The sequence below is a fragment of the Mustela putorius genome, unplaced genomic scaffold (assembly GCF_011764305.1).
Source record: "Mustela putorius furo isolate JIRA1106 unplaced genomic scaffold, ASM1176430v1.1 tig00000698_pilon_pilon_pilon, whole genome shotgun sequence".
In the NCBI taxonomy this organism is placed as follows: Eukaryota; Metazoa; Chordata; class Mammalia; order Carnivora; family Mustelidae; genus Mustela; species Mustela putorius.
Window position 1 is genome coordinate 7645864 of NW_025421449.1, and position 25712 is coordinate 7671575.

Sequence of the window (25712 nt, forward strand, 5' to 3'; positions counted from 1 at the left end):
TGCATACTTGCAGTGAGCTGTGTGAGGTCGAGCCTCTCTGCTTCACAGAAAACCTTCTATTGTGAGGGGCCACACTAGCCTATCTATGGAGGGAAAATCCCATGGTCATTGTCAATCAGTCCCTGTTTTTCAGCTCCCCTGTAAGCATCTGTAAATCTACTGCACCTGGACTGCCCACCTCCCAGAGATGTTTTGGTTGCCACCACTATTTGTTTTCTGTGCGTATCTACTGACAAGCAGAATCAGTGGTTATTCTGGCCGCTAGGGACAAGACCCTCTTTTGCCATTTGTTATTTTGGGGGGGATGGAATGAAAGACCATAGTAAAACTATCCAAACATAATAACAACAAAAATAGCTAACATTGCTTGATTTCGAACTGCATCGCAGTTACTAAGAGCTTTGTGTCCATGCATTCAGATGGTCACGGGTGGTTGTAAAGGTCCTCTGAGTAGCACCACTGTAGTCATCCCAGATGTCCCAGAGGTAAATACAGGAGGCCCTGTGTGGTCGTGAAGGCTCATCTAAGTAGCCATCACTCATCCATGGATATGGTATATATTCATATTTATTAGTGTTCCTGTCATAGCAGTTAATGGGCAAGTGTGTTGTTCAAACACAATCACATTAGAACATCTGTCAATATAGGAAAGTAAAGTGTCTTAGGAGTGACTTTCTCTGACTCATGTGAAGGTGCTGGATGGAATAGAGAAAACCCTGTGTCTTATTTACTTCAGAGCAATCTGATGAGCCAGGTGCAATTTGTGTTTGCAGAGGAAACTGAGGCACAGAGAGGTCTCATAGGTGGCAGAGCTCGCATTCAAACCCAAGCTGTTAGCTCTAGAGCTCGCACATGCCAGTGTTCAACCTGATAGCAAATCCTGTTTCTACAGCTGTTCTTGTTTTACAAAAACCCCTCTGTGGCCATCACCTCTGTAGATTCACACATGATCCCCAGGGTACTTAGGTGGGGCCACTTTAACGAACCTTCCTTCATAGATGAAGAAATGAAATTGTGTGAGAGTTTATACAAAATCAAATAGCACATGACAGCCACAAGGAAGATTTAGAACCTGGTCCCTGACCCTACACGATTGTGCTGTCACTCTGACAGCCCCATTTGCAATTCAGCATCCTAAATTAGAGGGACAAAACCCATCCACTGAACTCTTCTTGCCCAGGCATGCCGGTGCCATTGGCTAGTCTGCTGCAAAGAGAAGTGTCCCTCTCGCATGGCCAGGAAAGCTCTCTGAAAACATTCAAAGTTCCCTGGGGCAGAAAGCAGAGATGGTTTCTGCCCTTTACTGAACTTTGGAGGTCTCGGTCCCATAGCCTCTTCAGGCCTTGGGCTGGTATTGGGCAAAAACCCCCGCAATGGGCCCAGGCAAAGGTTGAGAATTGGGAGCTATTAGTAAAGGTGAAAGGACTAGGGTAATTTACTAGAGAACATTTGGACAAGTCTGACAAGTTCAATGTCCTGGATCTTTGTAGCCCTTGCCCGGTGGCCAGCAGTCAAATGAATGGACAGTGACTAAAGCCTGGAAGGAAAGGATGTGGTATTTAACAACCTATCCAGCTGTTTTATCTCATTTGAGGGCAAGCAAAGACAGCACAGACTACAAACAACAGAAACGGGGATTAAATCATTCGTTTGCTCACTCCACAGACCTCTACTAGGTGTGAGGTGCCGGGCTACACATTTCAATATATTTGTGACAGTTGGTGGGGTGGGGAAATGAGTGAGATGACAGACCAGGCCATCCAGGTTAACAGTGACCTCACCACCTACAATCCTTTCCTCTGATACCCTGAGACCTTTTAAGGCCCCTCTGTTTTGTCACCAGCAGACACACAACCAAGTGCCCCTTCTTGCTTGGCCCTTCTAGCTTATGAGCCTTCTCTTACTCTGCCTCAGCCTCTTCCATCTGCCTGGAGACCCCTTACATATTGATAATCATTCCTATTTTCAAATTCAACTCCATTTACTCTAGAGCCCCTACCCCCAACCACTGCCACCCAAAGCAGCCTCTGCCTTCTCCTAACACACCATCCAGTGACATCTGTGTGGCTTTTCTATCTAGTAGAAACTCTTTACTGGAGATACACAACAAGATCTCAATGACTACTATGATGCTGTTCTAGAAACTGGGGGATGAGTTCCACTAGAACATTCCTTGAGGTATAATTGAAATACTTAAGAACCACTCCTAGTCCTTAAATATTCTATAAATCCAGAACTAAAATAATTTATAAATCAGTTGCTTTCTTTGTAGGGCCCTTTTTAGGAAAAGAAATATATATTTTTTTCTTTTCTTCGTATAAGTTTTCAATTATAAATAGATGGATAAAGACAAAAATCCACTGGATGACTGGTAAGGCTCATTTGCTGGCTCATGGCTTGTGCGTTATCATCACAATATGTGGATCAAACTCGTGCCTCAGAAAATTACAAATGACTCACACCAGGAATTTTGCAAAGTACTCTGGAATGTTCCAGAACCCGTATTGTTAAATATATGTGTTCAAGTTGTGCCATACAACTTATTTTATATGTCTGCATAATTTCTGCCTGCGGATCCCATTAGTTCCATAACAGCACGACCATGGACAGAGTGGGGACACTAACCTCAACCATGGGGTATAGCAGTCAGGAAGGAACTCCTGATTGACTCATCCTTATCCAGAATCTCATCAGGGAGGGCCCTGAGAGAGTCCACAGGATGACAAGAATTCTTTTACTTTTCTTTGGTTATATAATTGCACTTTCCTCCCCAAGGACCATTTATCTGGACCATTTTCAGAGTATCATACACCACCTGAAATCCTAGGCTTTGGGAACTAGCGTGGTCTGGTTATTCTCATCTACTATCTTTTACGGAAATGTCCACTTGGAGAGTAGGATAAATCAATAAAAGCTGGAAATATTTTGTGAGTGTCTGGACAACAGAAAACAATCTCAAACCTTCTACCCTTATACTAACTGCTCCAAAACCAAAACTGTGTTAACAGGGAAGAAAGCTCCAATGAGCTGCTCAGGGAAGCAGGCTAAGCAGAGCTCTTGACACTTCTCTGTCTGTGTAGCTTTTGTAGCAAGGAAGACGGGGACCAAGAGAATCTCAGTATCTCTGATTATCGGCACAAGGAGGGCCAGGGGCCTACCTACAAAATGGAGTTGTGCACAACAAAAACATTAAAAAACAAAACAAAAAAAAAAAAAAAAAAAAAAAAACCTCAGTCCCTGGGTGCAAGGAGAAGTTTGAACACAACTGGGGATGCTTCCATGACCCTTAAAAGCAGACATATGGATTCAGACCTGTTCTCATGAGACTAACATTTGTTCTCTTGTATGGAGTTGACCAATGTGATGAGGAAAGTGTGGGCTTTGGAATCAGTTTGGACATCAACTCCACGTGCTCTTGACAAGCTATGAGACTTTGGGCAAGTTGCTGCCTTTTCTGGGGCCTCCGTTTTCTCATCTGTAAAATGGAAACACATGACCTCTGCCTTAACCGGTTTATCAGGAAGATTACATGAGATATTGCCTATGAATGCGCCTGGGGCATGACTCCCTTGGTAAAAAGAGCACTTACAGCTTTTAAAAAAAAGAAGGATTAATGACACATGCAAGTGTTAAGGGGGAAAGCCTGATGTGAGGTCGACGAGTTCGGCCCAACTCCAGTACCACTGCACATCTGTTTTCCACCTCTGAAGCTCAGATTTTTTTCTGGCTGCTGTCCCAAGCTGGGCACAGCCCGAGAGGGGAGCTCTACCGGCTCTGTGTACAGTCAGAGGGAAAAGGCGATTTGGTTAGCTTTTATTTTTCATCCCTCACTTCTACTCCCCAAAGAAGATCTTCATGTCCGGAAGGCCGAGAAATGTCCCCAGGTTCAGCAAGGAGCCCAGGCTCTCCAGTGTCCTGTTAAAACTACTCTCGGTCTGTGTTTCCTTGTTTTTTGTTGCCAGGAATCTGTTATCAGAATAGTCAATGGTGGTCTGAAAAGGATCCCTCACATGGTAAAACACGCTGCATAAGACAAATTCTCCCGAGTTGAAGTCATTTAGAAAGCAGCTGCACGTGCTGCTTTGCTGGCGTACACGTGCCCTCCCGGGCCAAGATTAGTCTCGCCCGTCCTCTGAGGAGGTGCACCAGGGCAGGCCCCGCTCTGGGCTGCTCCAGCCCTAAGCCCGATTTTCTTTATTGGTTAGTAAGCTCTTTTAATGAAATGTACTGCTCTTATTATAGAGGACTCAAAATAAGATCTAAATCACAAACCAATAAAAGAAAATTATTGGGCTGGGTATCTAAAGTTACTACCTAGAGGCTACTCCAGCATGGTATTTATAAATCTCTAAACAGTTAAGTATAATTGTCTTTCTGGTTTTGGGGACTGAAGCCAACAGCAGTTTCTGTTACAACTGAAGAAAAATACTTTAGCACGGAGCTTTGTTCATTCGGTGGGTAGAGAAATGGCTTCTCCCCCATGTCCTTTCAGAATTGAGAGAGAATATCATGGCAATGAATGTTACATAGGGAACAGCTGAAAAAAATGCTTCTCTGGTTTCGGGGAGGGAGAATGTGTTTGAGGATGTGTGTCTAGGTACGTTGGTGAGTGGAGGGCTGGGGAGCGGCCTGGGTGTGCAAGGGTGAGCCTGGGGGGAGGGAACAAAAGGAGGAACACTGGGAAGGATGGATATCGCGGGTAATATGGGAGTTGAAGATGGGGTGCTCAGTCAAATGAATGGAAAACCCAGATGTGCAGCTGCTCACCCACTGCCTCTGAGACACCAAGACAGTGCCATTCTGGAAGGATGTGAAAGCTTCCACTAAAAGACCTATTAGAACCCCAATCCCACCAAACAGCACAGCGCTCTCTCTGGAGTAAGAATGTAAATCATGGAAAACACAGATCCCCATGTAATAAAAATAAAAGACCACAGAACCTCAGTTATAAAGGACCAAAGAACTCATCTGATCCAACATCCCTTTCAACACAAAGATCATGTCAGTGACTGTCCCTTGGCAGGTGGACATGTGGTGACAGAAAGCTCAGTACATTTGTAGGTAGCCCATTCTGTTCTGGAACGGTCTTCTCCTTATGGGAGGCTACAGTCTGGTTCTCCTTCATCATTATCCATCAGTCCTGGTTTTTCCCATGGAGCAGAAAATAAAATGGCCCTTTTAGCCTACTACCCCCTGTTCTGTTAACTGCTTGGCAAGTGATAGCTTGTCCCATCACCACCCCATCCTGACCATCCCCTTGGCGGCATTCTTGAGTTTGTTAGTTCTTCCCTTCAAACCTTCGTAGTTCTTGACACACTCCCTCTCAGAATGAAAAAGATGAAACAACCACTACTCGAAATAAATCACATTTCTATCCACAAGGTTTATGCTGACTGTCTCCAGTGATTATTTGGAACTTAATGCTCAGGGGTTTTCATTACATTTCATCCTGTGGCTTTTGTCCCCAAGTTCTAGGTTAGAAAGGTCCTTTCAAATCCTGACTTCTGCCATTCAATAATTTCGAGGTCCAAATCCACAGAGTCTCCCCCAAAGACAAAAGAGAAGTCACATTTTCTTCTCCGGAACAGTAAAAGATTCTCAGACTTTAGGATATGCCCTATGCCCCCAATTAATGCTGTCTCTCCAAGGATCACAGCCATACTTCCAAAGAAAAATGTCATTCCCTACTTGAGGCTCTTAACCTTTGTTGAAATGCAGGCAAGGGAGAGCATCTGCTTATGTGTATCATTTAGTGTCACTGTGGGTGAGGGTCATGGAGGACTAGAGGAACCAAGGGGTTTGTGTGTGTGTGTGTGTGTCTGCACACACATACATGCTTGTGTATCTATTGGTGTGTTTGTGTAAGCCACTATATATATTTTTTAACCTGATGACTATAGAAAGGCATAGAATATAGAAAAATAAAACCTAGATGGGTGAGGAAAAGCAGCCAGGGGACATTCATTCCGGGTTTGTGACATATGTTTTCCCTTGGAAAGGTGGAGCCCAACTCAGCTTGTGGATCCTCAGCTCCCACCACATTTCTCTCTGCCCTAAGATGTTCCTCATTCTTTCACCTTTCACCTCGCTTTCCTTTTTTTGTAAAGCATGAGCAGTGGGGTGGACTTCTAGCTGCGACCCTCTTCTGGAGGCAGGACTTCCTCTCCACCCATCCGCCTTTCATGGCCCCCAGTTTTTCTGCCAAATCTACGTAGAAATGAACCCTGGCTAGATCCCAACATTACCAACACCACGTTCTCCCTCAGCCAGACCCTCCGTGCTGAGGCCTCTTCCTATAAGCGCATCACTGTCCTCTGTCACCGAGAAGGAAGCTTACAATCACGGCCTGTTTTACATTGACTCCATCTCTCAAATAACATCCCCTTTCTTTTGCCAGTTCAAGGTTCCTGGTCTCCTGGATAACCACAAACCCTACTCAGTCCCCAGCATCCTCTTCTTTCCCACTCCAGACAATGCTTCATAGGGCTGCTAGATCAAACTCCCTGAACCTTGGGTCCAATCCCGTCACTCTCTTGCTCTGAAACCTGCTGTAGCTCCCCAGTGCCTACTGAATTATTTATAACTTCATATTTATAGCTTCATATTTATAGCTTCTCAAAAATTTAAAAAAAAAAAATCCCTCAATGCCTACCCCAAATTTCTACCTCAGGTGTCCTTGCTGTCTTATACATACCCTGCATTCCAGCCAAATTTTACTCATTACTGTCCCCTGAACACGTCTCCAGGTCCCCCTGTCCCTTACTTCTATTCTCTGTGACTGCAGCCATCTCTGTGTTTCCACCTGCTGAAATCCCATGCATTTTTCCAAAGTGTCTCTCAAACCCGCTCTCTTTCTCTTCCTGTCCCACACTAGCCTCCACAGACTGTAATTCTTTCCTGGTAATAGACCAGCATTCGGAGGCGGAGCTACATGCTTACAGAGGAGGCTGCATGGACAGGAGAAGGGTTTCATGTACCCCTGTCTCCCTGGCAATGTCTGGCGTGCACAGTCTGGGCACACAGCAGGTACTTAATAAGGGTTTGTGGAATTGGATTGACACCTTCAGGACAGGTAGCGTGAATCTGAGGAATGCAGAGCATATAATAGGAAAGGGAACCAGAGAAGAACCTTAACACCCCAACATTCAAATTTAACCCTAAGGCTGAAATACACATGCTCCAACGGCTTGAAGAAACCCAAGCTCTTGAGGGAGCACACAGCGGGCTCTGAGGGTGAGCGATGCTGCTGTTGTTCAGTGCAACAGTGCAGCATGCTGCTGGGCCTTTCCATGGCCCTCTCTCAAAAGCTATAGTCAGAAGGAAGGCCTGTCCGCTGGGTAACTAATATTGTTCACTTACCATCATGAGACACATGACAGAGACAAAATGGCAGATACAGCCGGTTGGTAGAAACCAGAGCCTGGTCTCCAGCACATCCCCTACCCCCTTTCTCTCTACTTAAGGCTTTTGAGTCTCAGGAAGCTGATGAAAATCCAGAAAATAGGAACGAAAGAAGACAGACTAACAAGTTGAGCCAAGAGCTTGTCCTAAAGAAGTAAAATAGTTTCAAGTTTGGGACCCCTGGGAGACCAGGAGACCCCGGCTAAAACCATTACTTCACTCCACAAGGCCTAGTTTTCTCTTCTTTCCAATCAAAAGGGTAACCTCCTTACCACATACACCTCTTCTGAGGATCAGCTCAGGCAGGGGTTCCTTTTTTTTTTTAAGATTTTATTTATTTATTTGACAGAGAGATCACAAGTAGGCAGAGAGGCAGGCAGAGAGAGAAAGAGGAGAAAGCAGGCTCCCCGCCAGCAGAGAGCCTGATGCGGGACTCGATCCCAGGACCCTGAGATCATGACCTGAGCCGAAGGCAGCGGCTTAACCCACTGAGCCACCCAGGTGTCCCCAGGCAGGGGTTCTTAACCCTGGCACCACATGGCATCATCTGGGAGTTTATAAAACTCCTCATGGCCAGGTTGTACGCCGGGCCACTTAAACCACATTTACTGAGGTGTGACCCAGCCATAAATATTTTTTAGAAGTTTCTCAGATGATTACAATGTGCAGCCAAGGGTGAAAAGCAGTGATCTGAGAAATGCATATCATCTCAATTGGCAAAATGCCTACCACAGAATGGCGGCAAACGTTCATGAGCATTAGAATTATTATTAGAGTTCTTGTTGGTGTTGATGCTGCTGGTGGTGCTTATGGTAGTCAGACAGCCTTGGCTTTGGACTCTGAATTCTCATGTGGATGAATGGTTTTCAGTGTAATACAGCAAGCTCTGTTCTGGCTCTGTAAGGAATATTTCATTCTTCAAGCTCATCATATATTCCTCTCTCAGATCAAACCTCCCACACTTCAGCTCTCCCATTCCTTTGCCTCACACCTGTTTGTCAACCTCATGAGGATCTAGTTCCTGCTTTGTTTTGGCCTCTTGGTCTGTAAGCCCCAACACTGGTTTGACACCATCTTAGACCTGTTGGCCACTCATTTTCATTTTCTCTCAACAGCTCCATGGAATCCTTTACCTTCTGTGAATCTCCATCCCAGACTAAAGCCATTTTGTATGTTTTCTGTTGTTTCTGCCAAGAACTGCAGAGAAAATTGCAGAGCTGTGTTGACCAGCCTCATGGCATCATCATCAATCCAACCCCAGCTGGCCCTCACCAATGCTTACTCATGCTCTCGCCTCGCTCCTGTCATCTCCCTCACATGTTTATTGTAATGTCTGCTCTGAACCTTTGTCACCATCGGTTCCCCATCTCAATTGTCCTGGGCCCTCAGATCTTCAGGGAAAACCAAACTGGCTGCTTTGTGAAGGAAGGAGAGCCAACAAACTGAGCTGCCTCCAGCCTCATCTTCCCCATCCAGCCTTCTGTCTCAGAAGGACAGGAGTCACTCTTTCTCCTTTTCAAGGCCACAACATCTTCTCGTGCATGTCTCTGTTTCTTCTTATATCATTTAACAACTCCCTCCTAAAGGGTCAAACTTTCCCTCTCAGTGGGGTGTCACCTCAGTCCATTGTAGCCAACAAATATGGTGTCTTTCTTCACATTCCAAAATCAAAAAGGAAATCTTTTCTTTGACAAGATCCTCTGAAGTATCCTATTTCTCTCCCTACCAGCAATTGAAGGAGTAATATATGGTTTCAAATGATCACCTCCCATTAATGCTTCAGACCCCCGAATGCCAGCATCTACTGGCAACAAGTTATTCAACTATTCTTGCCAAAGTCATCAACAACTTCTTGAGAATCAAACGTGCCTTTGTTTTTTTTTTTTTTAGGACCTCATCTATAGGACTTTTTGAGTATCTGACAGTGCTAATCATTGCTTCCTTTCAAATCAGTTCAGCCCAACACATTCCTATGGCATGTCAACTCTGTCAGCTCCTGTGTTTGAGGCACTGGGGACATGGAGAGGAGCAAATGAAGAAGAGTTTTTGCCTCTCAAAGAGCAACATGCAGGAACAAATAATTTGGATGCATTCTAAACTGCTATCTGGAATTTATTCAACTCTCTTCTCCTTTACCTTTGACAGCATCCACTCCTACTTCCTTAAATTTTTGCTCTCAGCCCCTTTCACTGGATTCTCTTCCTGTGTTTGTCCCTTTGGTGCTGACATTTCCAAGGTTCTAGGTTTGGCCCTTTTCTCTTAGTTGCTTTGCCTTCTCTCCCTGGGAAATATCCACATGCAAGGCCTATACCCTGTCTATCACCAATGGTTTCCAAGTCTGTACCTTCAAACCTAACTTTATCCCTATAGCTGTCTGTTTATACCTCTTGTTAGATATCTCACTTTCAACTGAAATGGACCAGGACCAAATTCTTTACCATTTGCCACAACCCAGTGTCTCCTCTTGAGTCCTCTTTCTATCCACCCCGTAGCCAACCTCAAGAAACTCCTTATCCTTGGTAAGGAACTGACTTGGTAAGTAAGAAACTCCTTACCAACCCCTTATCCTTGCTCATCCACACCCCCTTTCCACCCAACTGGCCTTTGATGCACTCTTTTCTGTTTCAAATGCATCTCAATTTCTGTCTTGCCTTTGTGACTGACATCACTGCAGCTGTCCTGTCCATGCTCACCCATCCCTTGATGTCTGCTGCAACTGTCTCCCTACATAGCTCACACTGCCATCTCATCCCAGGTCTAAACCATGCTCATATTCTTGCTTGCTACCTCTTTAAAAGATGGATTTAATCATCATCTTCCTATCATCTCTGCCCTTAACAAGGCTATAAGCCTATACTCTAGTCCTGCACTATCCAATATGGTAGTCACTAGCCACATGCCTTAATTTAAACATATAAATTAAGTAAAAGGGAAAGAAAAGCAGTTCCTCAGTCACATTATCCCCATTTCAAGTGGTCAATAGCCACATGTATTCAACTCATCCACAAATGTCACCTCTTCTTGGAAGCTTAAAATACATAAAACGAGGAGCCTTATGTACTCTTATATTTCTAGTCTCATCCTTGTCTCTTGCACCATAATTGCTCATGGGGGCACCTCCTCCATTCACCTGAGCCATTGAGGAGAGTGAATGACTCAGTCCATGTCATCTTTGTGTTCTGGGCTTTTACGGTACCTGATGTCTAGTGGACACTTGTGTATTCTGCCCTCTTTCTCTCAAGAGTTATCCTCCCTAGAAGATAAACCAGGAAGAAACCCTAGGATGCTCACTTCATAATGTGATACAAAAACACAAAGGGAAATTCAATCCCATACTCCCTCTTTTCAGACACTGACTCAAGAGGCTGAGAATGGACCCTTCCGTCCTCGGCTCACCCTCCCTTTCGAGATCACACTCCGTTCTTGTCTTTTAGAACCACAGGGAAACGGTCTGGCAAGAGCCACTGTTGTACCGGTTGATTTAAATTGAAATGTTTTCCCCAGATAAATGCGTGCTAAATAATACACCAGCTCTCCAGCCAAAGGGAAGTGACAGGCGCTCTGTAAATAAAGGCACTTAGTTACTGGTAAAGAGCTGTAAAGTGGTTCTGAGCTGATGTTTGCTGACCAGCAAGAAGCAGCTTCACCTGCTTTATATAATTGTCACCACAGTCTTGCCTGCTGTATATTAAAACTGCATCTCATAGACCCAACTGTCACATCGGATATACCATCTGGCATGGGGTAGGCCACCTCTCCCTGTGATTGTTTTTGACAACTGGGCATCACATCTCAGATCTTTCAGAAAGTGTCTGGTCCAGAATCCCTAAGCTGGGTCAGTTCTGACACCATGTGGCTAGAACAGTGACACCAAAAGGTAATGTTAATAGAGGAGAAGGAAAAGAGGTTTTGTTGGTCTTGGAAACCAAGCAATGCACGGTGGCAAGTGTCTGAACACAGATCTCAACAAAGAGCCTACCTCCTCAGTGTTAAGACCCGTTTTGCATGTGACACTGAATTACATTAGAAAATCATGCCATAAAAATGCATAGATGTTTTGGCCCCGAAGCACACGTTTGTCCTGAAGTCCACATTTCTGTCCTGCTGGGTTCGGGAGAGATGGTCATATAGCTCTCAAGACAAAGCAAAGGAGGGGGTTTTATAAGGACTACAGAATAAATCGTGATGAAAACTGGAGAGCAGTGGCCAGAAACCTCTGTTGTTATCACTCAGGGGAAGTTAGACTTGCTTCCCCCAATGAAAAGAGGAACACAAAATCATTTTGTACTGTGTAATTCCAATTCACCTGCAGTGTGGGGATGACAAATGCCTAGAGGAAGGGTGGTGAGAATTTCAGGCCAATGAGCATTCCTGCTGGTCCAGAGGGTCTCAAGGAGAGACACAGTGACAGGGAAGCCTGGTTTGTCCCTCGAGCCCTATGGGCTGGGACAGACCCAAGGTGTGGGCTGCCTGATGGGCAGCCCAAGGTGAAACCAGAGAACTCACCCATCAGAGGGAAAGTCACTTCCTGGGCTGATGGCCACCGCTTTGGAAAGTCAGAGTGTTCCCAGAGGAGTGTTAGAAACCAAGGACGAGAGAAGAGCAGACAGAGCAAGAAAACAAGGGGAAATGTGAGCTCAGTGTGCCTATGGTTCTCGCAGTCTCTCACTGAGAGCAGAACAGGCTGCTTGCTGGTTGCTGGAGGCCTGAGCCCCACTCCACTGCGGACCAAGAGTGAAAATTGCCACGAGCCCTAAGATACATCCTCTGCCTTCTTTTGGCCCATGCTCACCTGCATGCATGTGTATGTGTGTGTGTGTATGAGTGTGTGTTTGGGGTGCCCTTCTGTCGCGCTCTCTCTCTCTCTTTTTTTTTTGCAAGAAAAATAAGCTCCCCTTCCCTTTCTTTGTTATCTCCCACCAAAACCTATTTTCCTTGCTTATTCCTATACTAAAGGGAAGGAGAACTGGATATGTGCAGAGGGGAGAAAACACATTTTTACCAGTTTGGCCATTATATAGGATCTAAGAGGCTGGAGTCTGGTTTGTGAGAGCTGGAAGGAACACCAACATCAGATACACACGTAACTCAATTGTGCATTGAGATTCTGATCTATGAACCTTGACAATCCCAATTATTGAATTGGGAGAAAACAGACCTGTATTTTCCTGCCCCTCCCGCTCGACTCCATCTCCCCCGCCCCCAAAGGGAGTGTTTCTCCCGCTTCCGCTTCTTTCCATTCCCCTTGCTAGCTCCTGCCAGGAGAAGAGGAGCGTCTGATCGGGTCGGTCAGCGTGTTCACTGGACCGGGTTTTGTTAGCGTGCAGATTATTGTGCCTTAAAGCAGTGCACATGAGTCACCTGGGGACCCCCATTAGAATGCAGATTCAGACGCAGGAGGTTTGGGATGGGCGTGAGAGGCTGCATCTCTAACAAGCTCCTCAGGGGATGCCCGTGCTGAGAGGACACGCATGGAAGAACGGACTTAAAGGCAGGAACCACATGTGGCTTGCCTCTTCCACTTCCTAGAAGGTCAGCTTACTGTCTCCTCACATCGTCAGTCACCTGCGGTCCCTGCATAGGGAGGGCAGGCAGGAGGCAGGCTTTAGCTCTCCAGGACACAGTGGGGTAGGTGAGACTCTCTTTCAGAGCCTTTACATATCGGCCTGCATCCTGGCTGAGCAGGTGGATTCCAAGATTTAGATCTGGGGGAGAGGCAAGGGATAGTGGCATGGGAGAGGTCAAAATCAGACTTCAGACCAGATCAGTGAGGGCTACCTCGAGCCACTCCTAACAGACACATGAGAAATGCTCCCCATCCCTTGGCATCAGGGAGATACATATCAAAACCACAGCGAGATACCACATCACACCGGTTCGAATGGCTAAAATGAACTCAGGCAATGACAGATGCTGGCGAGGATGCGGAGAAAGGGGAACCCTCCTACACTGTTGGTGGGAATGCAAGCTGGTGCAGCCACTCTGCAAAACAGCATGGAGGTTCCTCAAAATGTTGAAAATAGAGCTACCCTATGACCCAGCAATTGCACTACTGGGTATTTACCCCAAAGATACAAATGTAGTGATCTGAAGGGGCACCTGCACCCCAATGTTCATAGCAGCAATGTCCACAATAGCCAAATGACAGAAAGAGCCCAGATGTGCATCCACTGATAAACGGATAAGGAAGAAGTGGTATAGATGTGCAATGGAATATTACTCAGCCGTCGAAACGAATGAAATCTTACCATTACAACAACATGGACGGAACTAGAGGGGATTATGCTAAGCGAAATAAGCCAGTCAGAGAAAGACAAATATATCATTTCACTCGTGAGGAATATAAGAAACAAAACAGATGAACACAGAGGAAGGGAAGGATAAATAAAGTAAGGCAAAAACGGAGAGGGAGGCAAACCATTAGGGACTATAACTAAGAGAACAAAGAAATTGAGGGTCGCTGGAGGGGAGGGAGTGGGGGGATGGCATAACTTGGTGATGGGCATTAAGGAGAGCACTTGTTGGGATGGGCACTGGGTGTTATATTTAAAGTGATGAGTCCCTAAATTCGACCCCTGAAACCAATACTACACTATAAGTTAACTAACATGAATTTAAAAAAAAAAAAAATGAAGACTAGAAGCCACTCTATGCCAAGTATGAAGAAAATTAGCTGTTGTTGCAACCATTGAAAGGGCTATAGGAACAAACGTTAAAGATGCCACCAGCGGCTGTTTCACTTGCAACATGAGGTGGAAGTTTCCACAGGAGATGTGGGAGACCTCAAGGCACCTGGACGAAGGCCACAGCAGCCCCCTCAGTCCCTAGGAGCGAAGCCAGTGATGCCGAGAAAAACTCCCCTAAGAGCCGCTTTGAACCTCGTATCTGCCCAGGGTCGGGCTGCCGCTGCCTCCAAAGAACGAACGCCTCTTTGCCTTTTCCAAATTTCAGATCTCATCCCTGGGCACCCTCTCCTTGCCAGATGCTGGTCCAGAAGTGTGCAGTGAAGAGGATTCTAGGAATGGCACTGTTGAGCAGCTGCGGGAGGAGGTGGTCCTGAGCTGACAGAGGACCACGCACGGGCAGCCTGATGGGTCTAGGTGGCCTGACGGAGCTGAGTTCTCCCCTGCAGGGGACACGGCGCTTCCCACCCCAGCAGCTCTAGCGCTAGTTCTTACCAGCCGCGCTCCCTCCACCTTCGGGCCTGGAATGATGGGATTCCGGCCCCCATCCGGCCCCCATCCGGCCCCCAGGGCCTCCCATCCGGTGGAACACTTACGACAACGATCCTGGCGTTCACAGCAAGCCTGCACCGAGGCCTCGTGTCCCATCCTGCCAAGGCCCTGATGACTGAGGTTGTTTGTCATGAGGTCTGGCTGTGCTGCCTGAGACTTCTAGATGACATCTTTACTAGCAGCTATCTGCCCAAGATCCCAGAGAGAATGACAAGGAAGGCAGAGGCAGAGCAGAGAAGGCAGACGTGAATCATTTAACTGTCATGCCTCCTGTAGAGAACGTGCGGCCTGATGAGCACCAACTCTAGCTAAATGACTTCTCGTGTCCATATTGTCCCCACTGTCCAGGGGTCACTGTCCGTGGGTCAGCATATAACAGGGTAAAGCTTCACATCCCCGTGCAGCAATAACAATGGCAAAGCTTAACGTAGCTCAAGGGCAAAGACATATACTGGAGAGGAACGTGAGGAATTCTCCTGGCAGCATCTTTCCAGGGTCTGATGCTAAGCAGGTGACCCTGGTCACCAAACCACCGTTCGGGAAGACCACGGGGGTGGCAATTGAAAGGCTGCTTTCCTCTCTGGGACGGCAACCTATCATGGATATGGGTGTTCAAGGTCTCAAGCCTGTTTCCCAGGACAGTAAGAAGAGGCAGCCGATGCCCCTTTGAAAGCCAACCCAGCGACGGCGGGTTTCACTGCCAGGCAGGCTGATGTGAGCCTCTTTGAATTACTGAGTGAAGGATATCCCTCTTGCCAGCCCCTGTCCCCTGTAGGCACAGCAGAGAAGTATTACAGGCTGTCCTTACCTTGGGAATTAGCCTGCAAGACCCCGATGCTGTCATCAAACTGCATAGATTTGATGTTGAGTGACGCCAAGATGCATTCCTTGTCCTGCAGCGAAGTATCATCAATATTATTCTGATTGGCTGACAGGATAACGCACATGTCACAGAGGTTGATGTTGACGGCCCTTAAATCAGCCCGACTTAATGGCGTACCCTTTGGCATAGAGGAAGGGAAAAAAAAAAGAAGAAGCAGCCAAAGTGAGTACAAGGGACGAGAGGGAAAGAGGGGGAAAAAAAAATAAAAACAAATTAAAGATCGGGCCAGAGCTTTGGGAAATTATTTAACAAGTATCTTTTTTATGCCTTGACATTAAGCTGGCCTAACTACGTTCAAGGGAATAGGAGCTGTGTGCTAATCTAAAGGGTAGTCAGTGCTGATGGCGGCATTTCAGGCTTGCTCTCCACACTCCATCAAGCCGTTTCTAACAAACGAAGGAGAGGAATAATGCCAGGGTCCTACATCTTCTTCCTGCCTGGAAATTGTCTTGATTTAAGAAACTGTCCTGTGGCAACCTCTGGCTTTCAGAACCTAACGAGAGGGTAGGTTTCAAAGGCCTGTTTATTTAATAGCAGGTCACTTCTGTCTCGGGCAAAAAAAAATGCAGCTCCAACTAGAATTTCCAATGCAGCCAAGGGGAAATAGCCAGCGAGCACGGTGTGATTGGGGTGGGGGTGGGGGTTGCTGATGGTGCCGCTTATTAACCTGGGGGAGGTGGGAGGGTTGGAAGTAATGTGCATCTTGCAAAGGTTGGGGGAGAGAAGTTAAGCTTCAAGTCAAATGACTGTATTGCATATTTTCAGCAAGAAAACAAAACAAGAGGGGAGCCTCGGTGGCTCAGTCAGTTAAGCATCCCGCTCTTGGTTCCAGCTCAGGTCCTGATCTCCAGGTTGTGAGATTGAGTCCCTGGCTCTGCATGGTACATGGAGCATGTTTAAGATTCTTTCTCCCTTTCCCTCTGCACTCCCATTCTCCTTCTCAAAACAACAACAATTGTTGCCTACCAAAAACAAAACAAAAAAAAAACCAACAAAACGAAACCAAGAAAATTCCCTAATTGACCAGCAACATAGGGCTGGTTGAATACACCACTGGCCATACAATCAAGGGAAATCCATGCAGTGGGTAAAGAGATCAAAATAGTTCTCCATGTGGCATAGCCTTGGAAGGATCTCTGAAACAGTGGGATAAGTGAGGGAGGGGGAGCCCACAAAAAAACAAGTTCTAGATAATTCAAAAAGTATGATTTCATTTATGTAAAAAGAAACCCACAAAATAAAAGTATATATTCATGAATATACTTATAAATGCATGTACCTTCCGAGAGAAATTTCAGAAAAACTGTACACTAAAACTAATAATAGTAATTACCTCTAGGGAGGAGAATAAGATTGGGGATAAAAGAAAAAGTTTGTTTTTGACTTTACATACTTCTGTCTCATTTGAATATTTTATAACAAGGATGTATTTGTATATTACCAGTGTAATTAAAAATAAATAAGCCAGTAAACAGATTTTTTTAAATCCCATAACAACAAAAAGCGCTGGGGGGGGGGGCAGGGGCGGTGGGGAATAGAGCAAGGAGGGAATGACAGAGAGGTAGATAGCTCAGGATTAGTGGCAGAGGGGAGAGGTGTGACCTCCACATGCTCTGTGTCCCTAGGAGGGATCGTAGCAGAATGGATCAGGCCATCCCATATCAGGGTTCCCTGGGGCCATAGGACCTCATTCTAGAGTTCTATACTTGGATTTCCAGCCTGAAACCAGCTTCTACTTTGCCAACATGGAGCTCTGAGTTGCCTTCAACTCACTGACTATATTGGGGGGTAGGGGTTCTGCCAACTACCAGATATCCCCGGATCCCTTCCTCCCAGGCTCCCTCCTGGAGAAGGGGCTGTGAGCTGACAGAATGTGGCCGCACAGATTGAGACCATCAACCGCCTTTTTTGTCTCAGTGAAAGTCATGATTCTGTTCTCAGCCCCCAAAATACTGCTACAAAGTGATATGATGGAGAAGAGGCATTTAGTGCTATGGGGCTGAGCAGCAGCTCGTTCTGGGCTCTGGAGCAGTATGTTTTGAATGGAGAAGAATCCCTCCTTTCCAGGGATCCCTCGGTACAAAAGTGTGACCGACTTCCTGAATCATTTTGCCAGTTCATAAGCCTCAATTGCCTACATCCATATTCTTTTAATTTTCACCTTGTAGGGAATCCAGCAGTAATTGTGATATAAGACAATCCCTGCACAGTTGTATACACATGATTTCAAAACTCAAGAAATACAAATGACATACACAGGAACACCAAGTTTCTGTGGGCTGGCTCCAGATGTGGGTCACCGTCTAAACAATGAGATATAGAAGGCAGCGATGAAGGCCCATTTTGTACAATGATATTGTGCTTGAGTGTGCTAAATTTTGGAGGGTTTAAAAAGGACCTGCAAATATGAGAGCTTATTCATACACAGATCTATCAGTGAGTGCAGGTATGGAGGGGTACACAGAAGGAAACACACATGTATACACCACACACAAGCATGTGTACACACACACACACACACACACACACACACACAGACTCAGGCAGGTCAGCAAAATAAGAAGCTCTTTACAAAATACTTCTAGACGCCAGTCCATGTGTCCCCAGTGGACCACGTGGAAAAGCACATGTAGGAAGACAATCATGAACATATATACTCAAGTCTATGATGCCTGAAATTAGAAAGGTATATATCCATTTACGGTCTTCTATGCATAGGACTATTTGTTTTTCTTCAGGTCAGTATTTTTAACTACATGTGTTAACTAAATCAGTTTACTCATTTACCAGATCTAGAAATGTTTAAAAATTTATGAAAAATATATTGATTAATGATTAGGAAGTAATTAGATGACTCCAAGATCATGTACCTACCCCATGTCCTTACACTAAATTATGGAGTCTCAAAATGTTCCTTTTAGATTTGGGTCCTAGCACTTTTTAAAACCAAAGATATCCCATGCCCATAGGTATACACATACATACAAGCCCATCAAAACATTTCTAGACTTCTAAATGAATGGGAGGCAGGCAGTGGCCAGGAGAAGGGATTAGCAGCAGGAATAAAGAAAGAATTGTTAAATCCACTTAGTTAAAAACAGAAAGTGGTACAACAAGATTTACAGAAGCATTAATAATGTCATAAATAAGAGGATAGAAGAAGTTCCGTAAGTAAATTCTGCTATAAGTCTCATAATATCTCAAAGCACTAGGTTTGGGTAGACAAGAGAGAGAGTGTAGAGACACTGATATGGTAATGCCTTCGATACCAGCCTAACTTCATGCTCGATGAGCAGCTGAACTTGGCTGCAAATTCCTTTTAATAAGGTCTCCCAGGGTTTAGCTATTCCTAGACAGAGCAGAGGGGAAGGGCTGAGTCCTCGGGCCCATAACCAGATGAAGAAGCAGACGCATGATCAAAGCTACAACTACCATATCCATGTGGGATTTTCTTTTGTGAAGGAAAAGAAGGAAAAAGCATCCCTAATGTGACCTTAGACTTACAGGCAATATGGACACTTTGGGGAAGTTATGAAGCGTCTCCCATTCCCGCTTGAGGTACTCAATGGAGCCCACAAATACGATGTGCTTGAGTTCGTGGTAATGAAAGTTGCTGGCTCGGAGTGGCATCACCAGGTTCCGGAGGCCAATCAGGGCTGAGCTGACATCACCAAAGATGCAGACCACGACGTGGCCGCTCAGGACGGTCATGGCAGCTTCGCTTCGAGTCTGCAACAGGGAGACACAGAGCAGCATTGGAGAAAAGACCTCATAGGTTGCAGCAAGGGTTAAAAAAAATCACTTTCATCAAGATAAACATTTGCTGAGTGCTTACTATGCGTTTTTTTTTTAATTTCATTAATGTTACAGATTACAGACATGCCATATATTGAGTATGTGTATATGCATCATACTGGTATAATAAATATATATAAACATATATCCATCCATACCATGACCTTCTTTGACCAAAACTTAAGAAAGTTATGCCATAACACATAGGAGTCGGTAGCCTTTCCTGAGGCAGGGTGGATAAAAGGGAATAGTAATATTTATGTTGTTTAGAAACAGTAGTCTTAGTTTCCATGAAATTGTTGGTAACATAAGCTGCCTTTTCTGGCTTTCTTGCTGAAATGATGATAAAATGGTAAGATCCATGCTAGTCTCAGCTTGAGAAGTTTGAGTTTTGAGTTCTGGACTCACCAATGGGATTTCACACTGTATCAGTACATCAGTAGGTAGAACATAATATCCTAAGCCAGGGGATGGCAATATATGGCCCACAGGCCAAATCTGGTCTATACTCTGCTATTGTTTGGAAGGAAAGATTGGTTTTTACATTTTAAAATGGTTGGGAGAAAAAAAAGATTTTATAATATGTGAAAATTGTATAAAATTCAAACTCCAGTAAAGTTTTATTGCAACACAGCAACACAGCCATTCTTATTCCTTAGTTGTTGCCTGTGGGCGCTTTTATGTTACAACACAGCTGATTAGCTGTGACAGGGACCGTGTGATCAGCAAGATCTAAATTACTCATTCTATGATCTTCTGCAGAGAGAGTTTGTGACCCCTCTCTACTGCTGGTCTCTGGTTTCCAGGGACATTCCTGGAGAGGCCCACCTGGGTAAGTCATCAGAGGAAGATTCCCAAAGAACCATTAGAAGGATGTAGAGCTGCACCAGCAAGAGCAATAAGCTCGTGTCTTCCCCCGACCCTAGGCTTGATCTCAAATGAATGAATAAAATCACCCCAGTGAGTGAAGGACCCCAACTTCCCATGCAAATGGTTAGCCACTACCACACATTTGCTCACTCTGTTAGCAAAGAGAGCAACACAGGAGGCCACTTAGCGGCCTTTCTCCACTCCTCCTTCTGGTCCAGTACCTCCCATTCCTGACTTTCTTCCTCTTGATTCTACCCACCGCTTGCCTGGATGGCCCCATATGGCTCACAATGCTTTTGGGGAGGCATATTAATGTCCACTGCACATATCAACTCTGCTGGATTTAATCCCTAGAATTGACCAGTGTATTGATTGTTTAAATGCCAATATTACAATTCACAACAATGTCAGGGTTATTACAGTAACCCCCAAGGACGAGAAGAAGCCAGCTTTCACTCCCTGATCGTTAGAATAAAGCAGGGGCTGTCACCATTATCGGTTTCCCTCTGCAATAGCACAGGAACACCTAACACAGGGACTGTGAGAGACATCTTAGAAACAGCGACTAAGGAGGACCCACTGGGAGGTCAACACCCCACATCACTGCTTCATGGAGAAGACCTAGAGTTAGTTATCTCAGCTGCTTGGAAGTCTGAGTGCCTGGATACTGTTAGCAGAACATCCACCAGCCTGTAACATGCTGTGATGGGGTTTCTAATTGCTTTTAATTGGAGTCTAGCTCTCTTCAATGAACCTGAGGAATACAAACTGGATCCAGAGTTGGGGCTAGAAACCTACAATGCAGGGTGGGGGTAGGGCTCTGCTTAGCAAAGTGGCTGACCACAGGAGCTGAGCTCTGTGGACTGAAACACCAATCCTTGCACTGGCCACAGTAACATCACCGGAAGAATCTTGCCAAGATCCCAGTTCCCTGAGAGTCGGATTCTGCCTGGTTTGAGACCTACCAGAGCAACTACTCAGAGGTGCGTCTGCTGCTTTCCACACATCCTTGAAAGCCTCACCCAGATGGGGCCTTACTGGTCTTAAATGCTTCAAAACACAATCTGTCTGCATAGGAAGATTTCACTGGCCACTTAGATACATCCTAGTCCCTCTTCCCTAGATTTGAAAAGCATTTTGTGCCTCTATAACACTTAGCTTTAAATACATTGCTTCATGGTAACATGTTACGTCTTCTAATCAGATGATCCTTTCCTCCTCAAGATGGAGGCCACTTCATGTTTTCTAACTCCTAGAGCTGTTAGTGTCCTGCACCCAGGGGGGGCCCATGCAACCCCGAAGCGTCTTCGCACAGCTGGTTCTTCTGAGTATTCTCATCTCTGCTCCCCTGGGACTTCAGAGAGGGCTTCTTGGACCACACTGTGGTCCTAGCACCTCCTGGGGCCCTTTCTAGCCCATGGCCCTCCTTGATTGTCTTCATAGCCCTGTATCACTTTTCTATATCCCTTCGTTTACTTGGAGATCTTCTCTTGGCCTCCCCTAGAATATAAGCCCTGTGACAGCAGTCATCATAAGGGGCCTTACCCCTGGCCACAAGAGCAGGGCCTAGCACATAAATGGCCCGTTATAAATGTTCCTTTAAATGATGTTATTTTTCAGAGGACAGAAGCAGTAACTCACTTCCCTAAACTCTTTCATGCCAGGAGGGACTTTGTTTGTATGCCAATCAGCTATACCTGCTTCAGGAGACTGGGCAAGCCATTAAACCCTGGATTCCAGCTATGAGATCCAGCCCTCTACAGCCACAGATGGGTAACACCAGTCTGAGTTTGGGTCAACAGAGCAGAAGCGCGGCGAACACATCACGATGTAAACGCATGCAGCCTCCTCATGAATAGAACCATTTACGCTCCTCCTGCTAAATCAGGCAATAGCTATTTCTTGAGAATTCTGACTTTCTGGGCTTTTGTCTGCAATGTTCACACCTCTAAGACAGCCTCTAGCACAACCCTGTATTGGCTCTTAATTGCTTGATTATAATTAAACTGAGAAAACACACACACACTCACACACACATTCAGATAAAACACGGGGGAAAATCCAGTGGATTAGAGTACAAAGCCTTTCCGAGGAACTGGAGCAGCCCTTTTCTAAGAAGGGCGGCCATGACATCAGAAATGATAGGATTTTCCTGGCTGACACAAAGAAGCAGTGCACAGCAATCTGCAATGAGAAGGCATCTGACCTTCCTGATTATTAATCCATTTTTCATGGATTAGGAGGACAATAAACTGTAGGGAACCTGATGTGGGCATTAAAACCTAAAGCTGTTAACAGAACAAGTCCGAAGAGTAGAATGGATTATTATCTATGCTGACATTCCTAGGAGAGACCAGAAGAAGCCCACTGCTGCTACCAATGTGACCCAACCATGAAGCAGGGCTCTGAGACCCCACATCTGAGGTGGTCCCATGGCTCATCATTGTCATCATCAACAAATGCATTTTGTATCATGTGCTAAGAAGGATCCCAAATGTACAAGGCTATTAGAAGAAGCCTTGTTCTTCTTCTTAGAAGACAAGACATTGTTATAAACAAGTAACATTGTTTATTTTATTGGTACCATTCACAACTCTTCCTGGTATTTAATAATAATAATAATAATAAGGAAGAGGAGGAGGAGAAGTAACTCTATTGAGTCACTGCAACCCTAGGAGTTAAGGTCAGTCTCATATCTCATCTTCTTACGGGTAAGAAAACCGAAGTGTAAAGAGCTCAAGGAGAGTCACATCCATAGGAATTAGATACATACTGCCTCCCATGATGCCTTGCACACAGCACAGGACTGCCCCATATTGTAATAAGCCAATAAATATTCCAGAGATTAAAAATTCCATCCTTGGTACATATTCTGATGAGAGTTCTAGCTGCTTTCATCTGAGTCCCAAATTTTAATGATCAAAAAATAGTTACGACCAGGGACCATATCTTTGCACCAGCCAGTTAGGGAAACCTCATTCCTAGCAATGGTAGTTTGGGACCGAAGTGGATGGCACAGATTCTGTGGCCCACCACTCACCAGGATGACTTTCTCTATCTCCTTGGGTGCGCACCAGTGAAACATGCCAGTAGAGTCATACTTCTTCACGTTGGAGTCCATGTTGTCAATCTGATCGTTGCCGGGAATTAACAAGGGGTCATGCCTGGGGAGAAAAGGACAAGAAAACCTAAGTGGAAAATGTAATAAATTATAAATGGAAAGTGCCCCCTGAGTTACATCTCAGAGGAATTGAAAGATGCACAGGAAGTGGCTGTCACTGAAGGCCATTCTTTTGCTTGCAGAACCCGTTCTTTGAAAGACAACTGCCCCAACCTCCGCCACCACCTGGAAAGGCAGGCGACCTTTATCAGCTAGTAATTCTGCCTTTCCCCTCCTGTTCCCATTTCTCTAAAATGGCCTTCATGTCATTTTGTGGATTTAGACTCTTTTCATGGATACCTCTCCTCCCTCCTCTTCTCATTTTACCAGTTATCCAGTCTCCCCGGTGCTTGCATGTATGTGCGCGCACACACACACACACACACACACACTCGCTCACGCCAAAGGGTTGTTATTAGCATTGGCAATGAAGAGGAAGGAATAGGAATAGAGCCTCATGCTGACTGACTGGCATGAGGATGGAAAGCCAATTACCTGCTCTTCCTGACTACAACTTCTGACGTGATGCTCTTCGCAGTAAAAGCTTTAACAGGCTGCACTTTAAATATTTTAGCAATTTGCCCAATCAGATTTTGCTCTCCCCGGCTGAAGCCCTTTAAAGATTCAGCAGCATGTCACTTCAGAGCAGATTGACTACCAAATGCCCACATCTGGAATACATGATTTCAATACTAAACAACACCCTCTCTCCTTGCCTTGACAACTGTATTTGCCCTCGCCATCCAATGACGGTCTCCCCTACCCCACTGTACCTCCCGACTGCAGCCTTCCTTGGATGAGAGCTCAAGCTCAGACGCATCTTAATAAACTTGCCTTGAATTCACTCTCTTGCCTTGTTTACTGGCGGAAAGGAGAGATGCAGCTACAAAGGCCGCCCCTCCAATGGGCTGGCAGAGCCTCACCGACAACCTTGGGAATTACAATAAAATCGGGCGGGTCTAACAGGCTCAAAGCATAAGAGACATAGTCCCACATCTTGGGCCATATCCATTGTCCAGATTCCATCTCTGGTAGTGATTCCATATCTCAGTTTTGGGGGTAGGTCGTTAAGGTTTCTACAATACTGACCGCATATAATTAGGACAAGTCCCAAGCATACACATACCTACGTGTCCTTTCAGGGGAGCTCTCTTCTCTAAAGAATATCACTATTTCAAGATAGAAAATATAAATAGGTTCAAATTCCAAAAACTTACTATAATGTGATTTTGCCTTTTAAATCATCTATTTTAAGCATCAGTGAGTGACCATTTAGTTTTTAGTATTTCTCCCCTTGATGTTTTCTCTGCTACTTCTCATTTATATGTCCACTACATAGAGAGTGGGATAGGAATCTCTCCTACATGATCCACAGACCTAGAATTAAGCTTTCGGGATATCAGGATATGTATCATGAACACCCTCCCCAATACTCACTCTACCCCCTTAAGATGGGAAAGTTCTCACTGCCTTTACTTATTCCTGAGAATCTCTTTTAGGCGATACCAAATACCAAATACTGTGTGAGGCAATCCTGCAAAGTTGTCATCAAAAAACATGCTAGATTACTATAGGAACTGTCATATCTAATCTTCAAAGGAGAAGAACAATCCACCTTGGAATAGCATCTCGGTAGCTGAGCTGTTGAGAGGTCTGAAGGTGTTGTAAACCACCAAGCCACCTTTCAAATACCAAACTCGGTCAAAAATGCTAAAATAAAAAGGCAGTTGCTCCTAAGAACTGGTCACAGATCAGGGCAAGAGCAACTTTATTTTTTTTTTCACCCTTGAAGAATCTATAGATATCCGTCTATGATAGGTAGGTGGACAGAAAGCACCAAAGAGAAGAGATTTCAGAAAATGAACAGAATGAACACTTCCCAGCCCTAGAAGAACATATTCTAGTTGCAAGAGGATCTTAATAAATTTTCCTGGAATAAATAGAGCCAGCTTCAAATTCTCTTCACCAGTAAACTGGTTACAGAGGAAGTATGATCTCAAAACATCCTGAGAGCTGCCCCTAATGCCTCCAACTCTCATCTTACGAAAGTAAACAAACAACCCTGATGATCAGTTATCCCTCAATGAGAGGGAAAAAGACAGTATTCTACTGTCAAGTCTCACTAACTGGGGTGAGGGTCTGGGAAAAGCATGTATAATTTCTTTAAAAAAAATGCTATTTGTTCTCCAAGTATAGTGGACATACCATGCTATATTAATTTCAGGTGTCATTTGACACTAGGGTTGCAAGCCATGATTGGCACTGGGATATCCAGAAACATCTGAGAAGTCTCTGTGGTCTGCCATGCTGCTCTCTGTACTCCCTACACGCCTCTCACCGTCATCTGGATAATATAAATGTATTACCC

The 25712-nt window shown here is 45.1% G+C and overlaps 1 protein-coding gene across 24 annotated transcripts in view; it reads right to left on the bottom strand.

Annotated features, from left to right (window-relative positions):
• The window catches only part of KCNMA1 (potassium calcium-activated channel subfamily M alpha 1), a 730733-nt gene that overhangs the window by 60268 nt on the left and 644753 nt on the right, over positions 1–25712 (bottom strand). For all 24 annotated transcript variants that reach the window (XM_045083539.1, XM_045083521.1, XM_045083540.1 and 21 more), the window contains 3 exons: positions 23225–23348; positions 19024–19248; positions 15445–15637 (listed from right to left, as the gene is read on the bottom strand). In XM_045083539.1, the coding sequence (XP_044939474.1) occupies positions 15445–15637; positions 19024–19248; positions 23225–23348 (542 nt within the window). The remainder of the gene's footprint in view (positions 1–15444; positions 15638–19023; positions 19249–23224; positions 23349–25712) is intronic.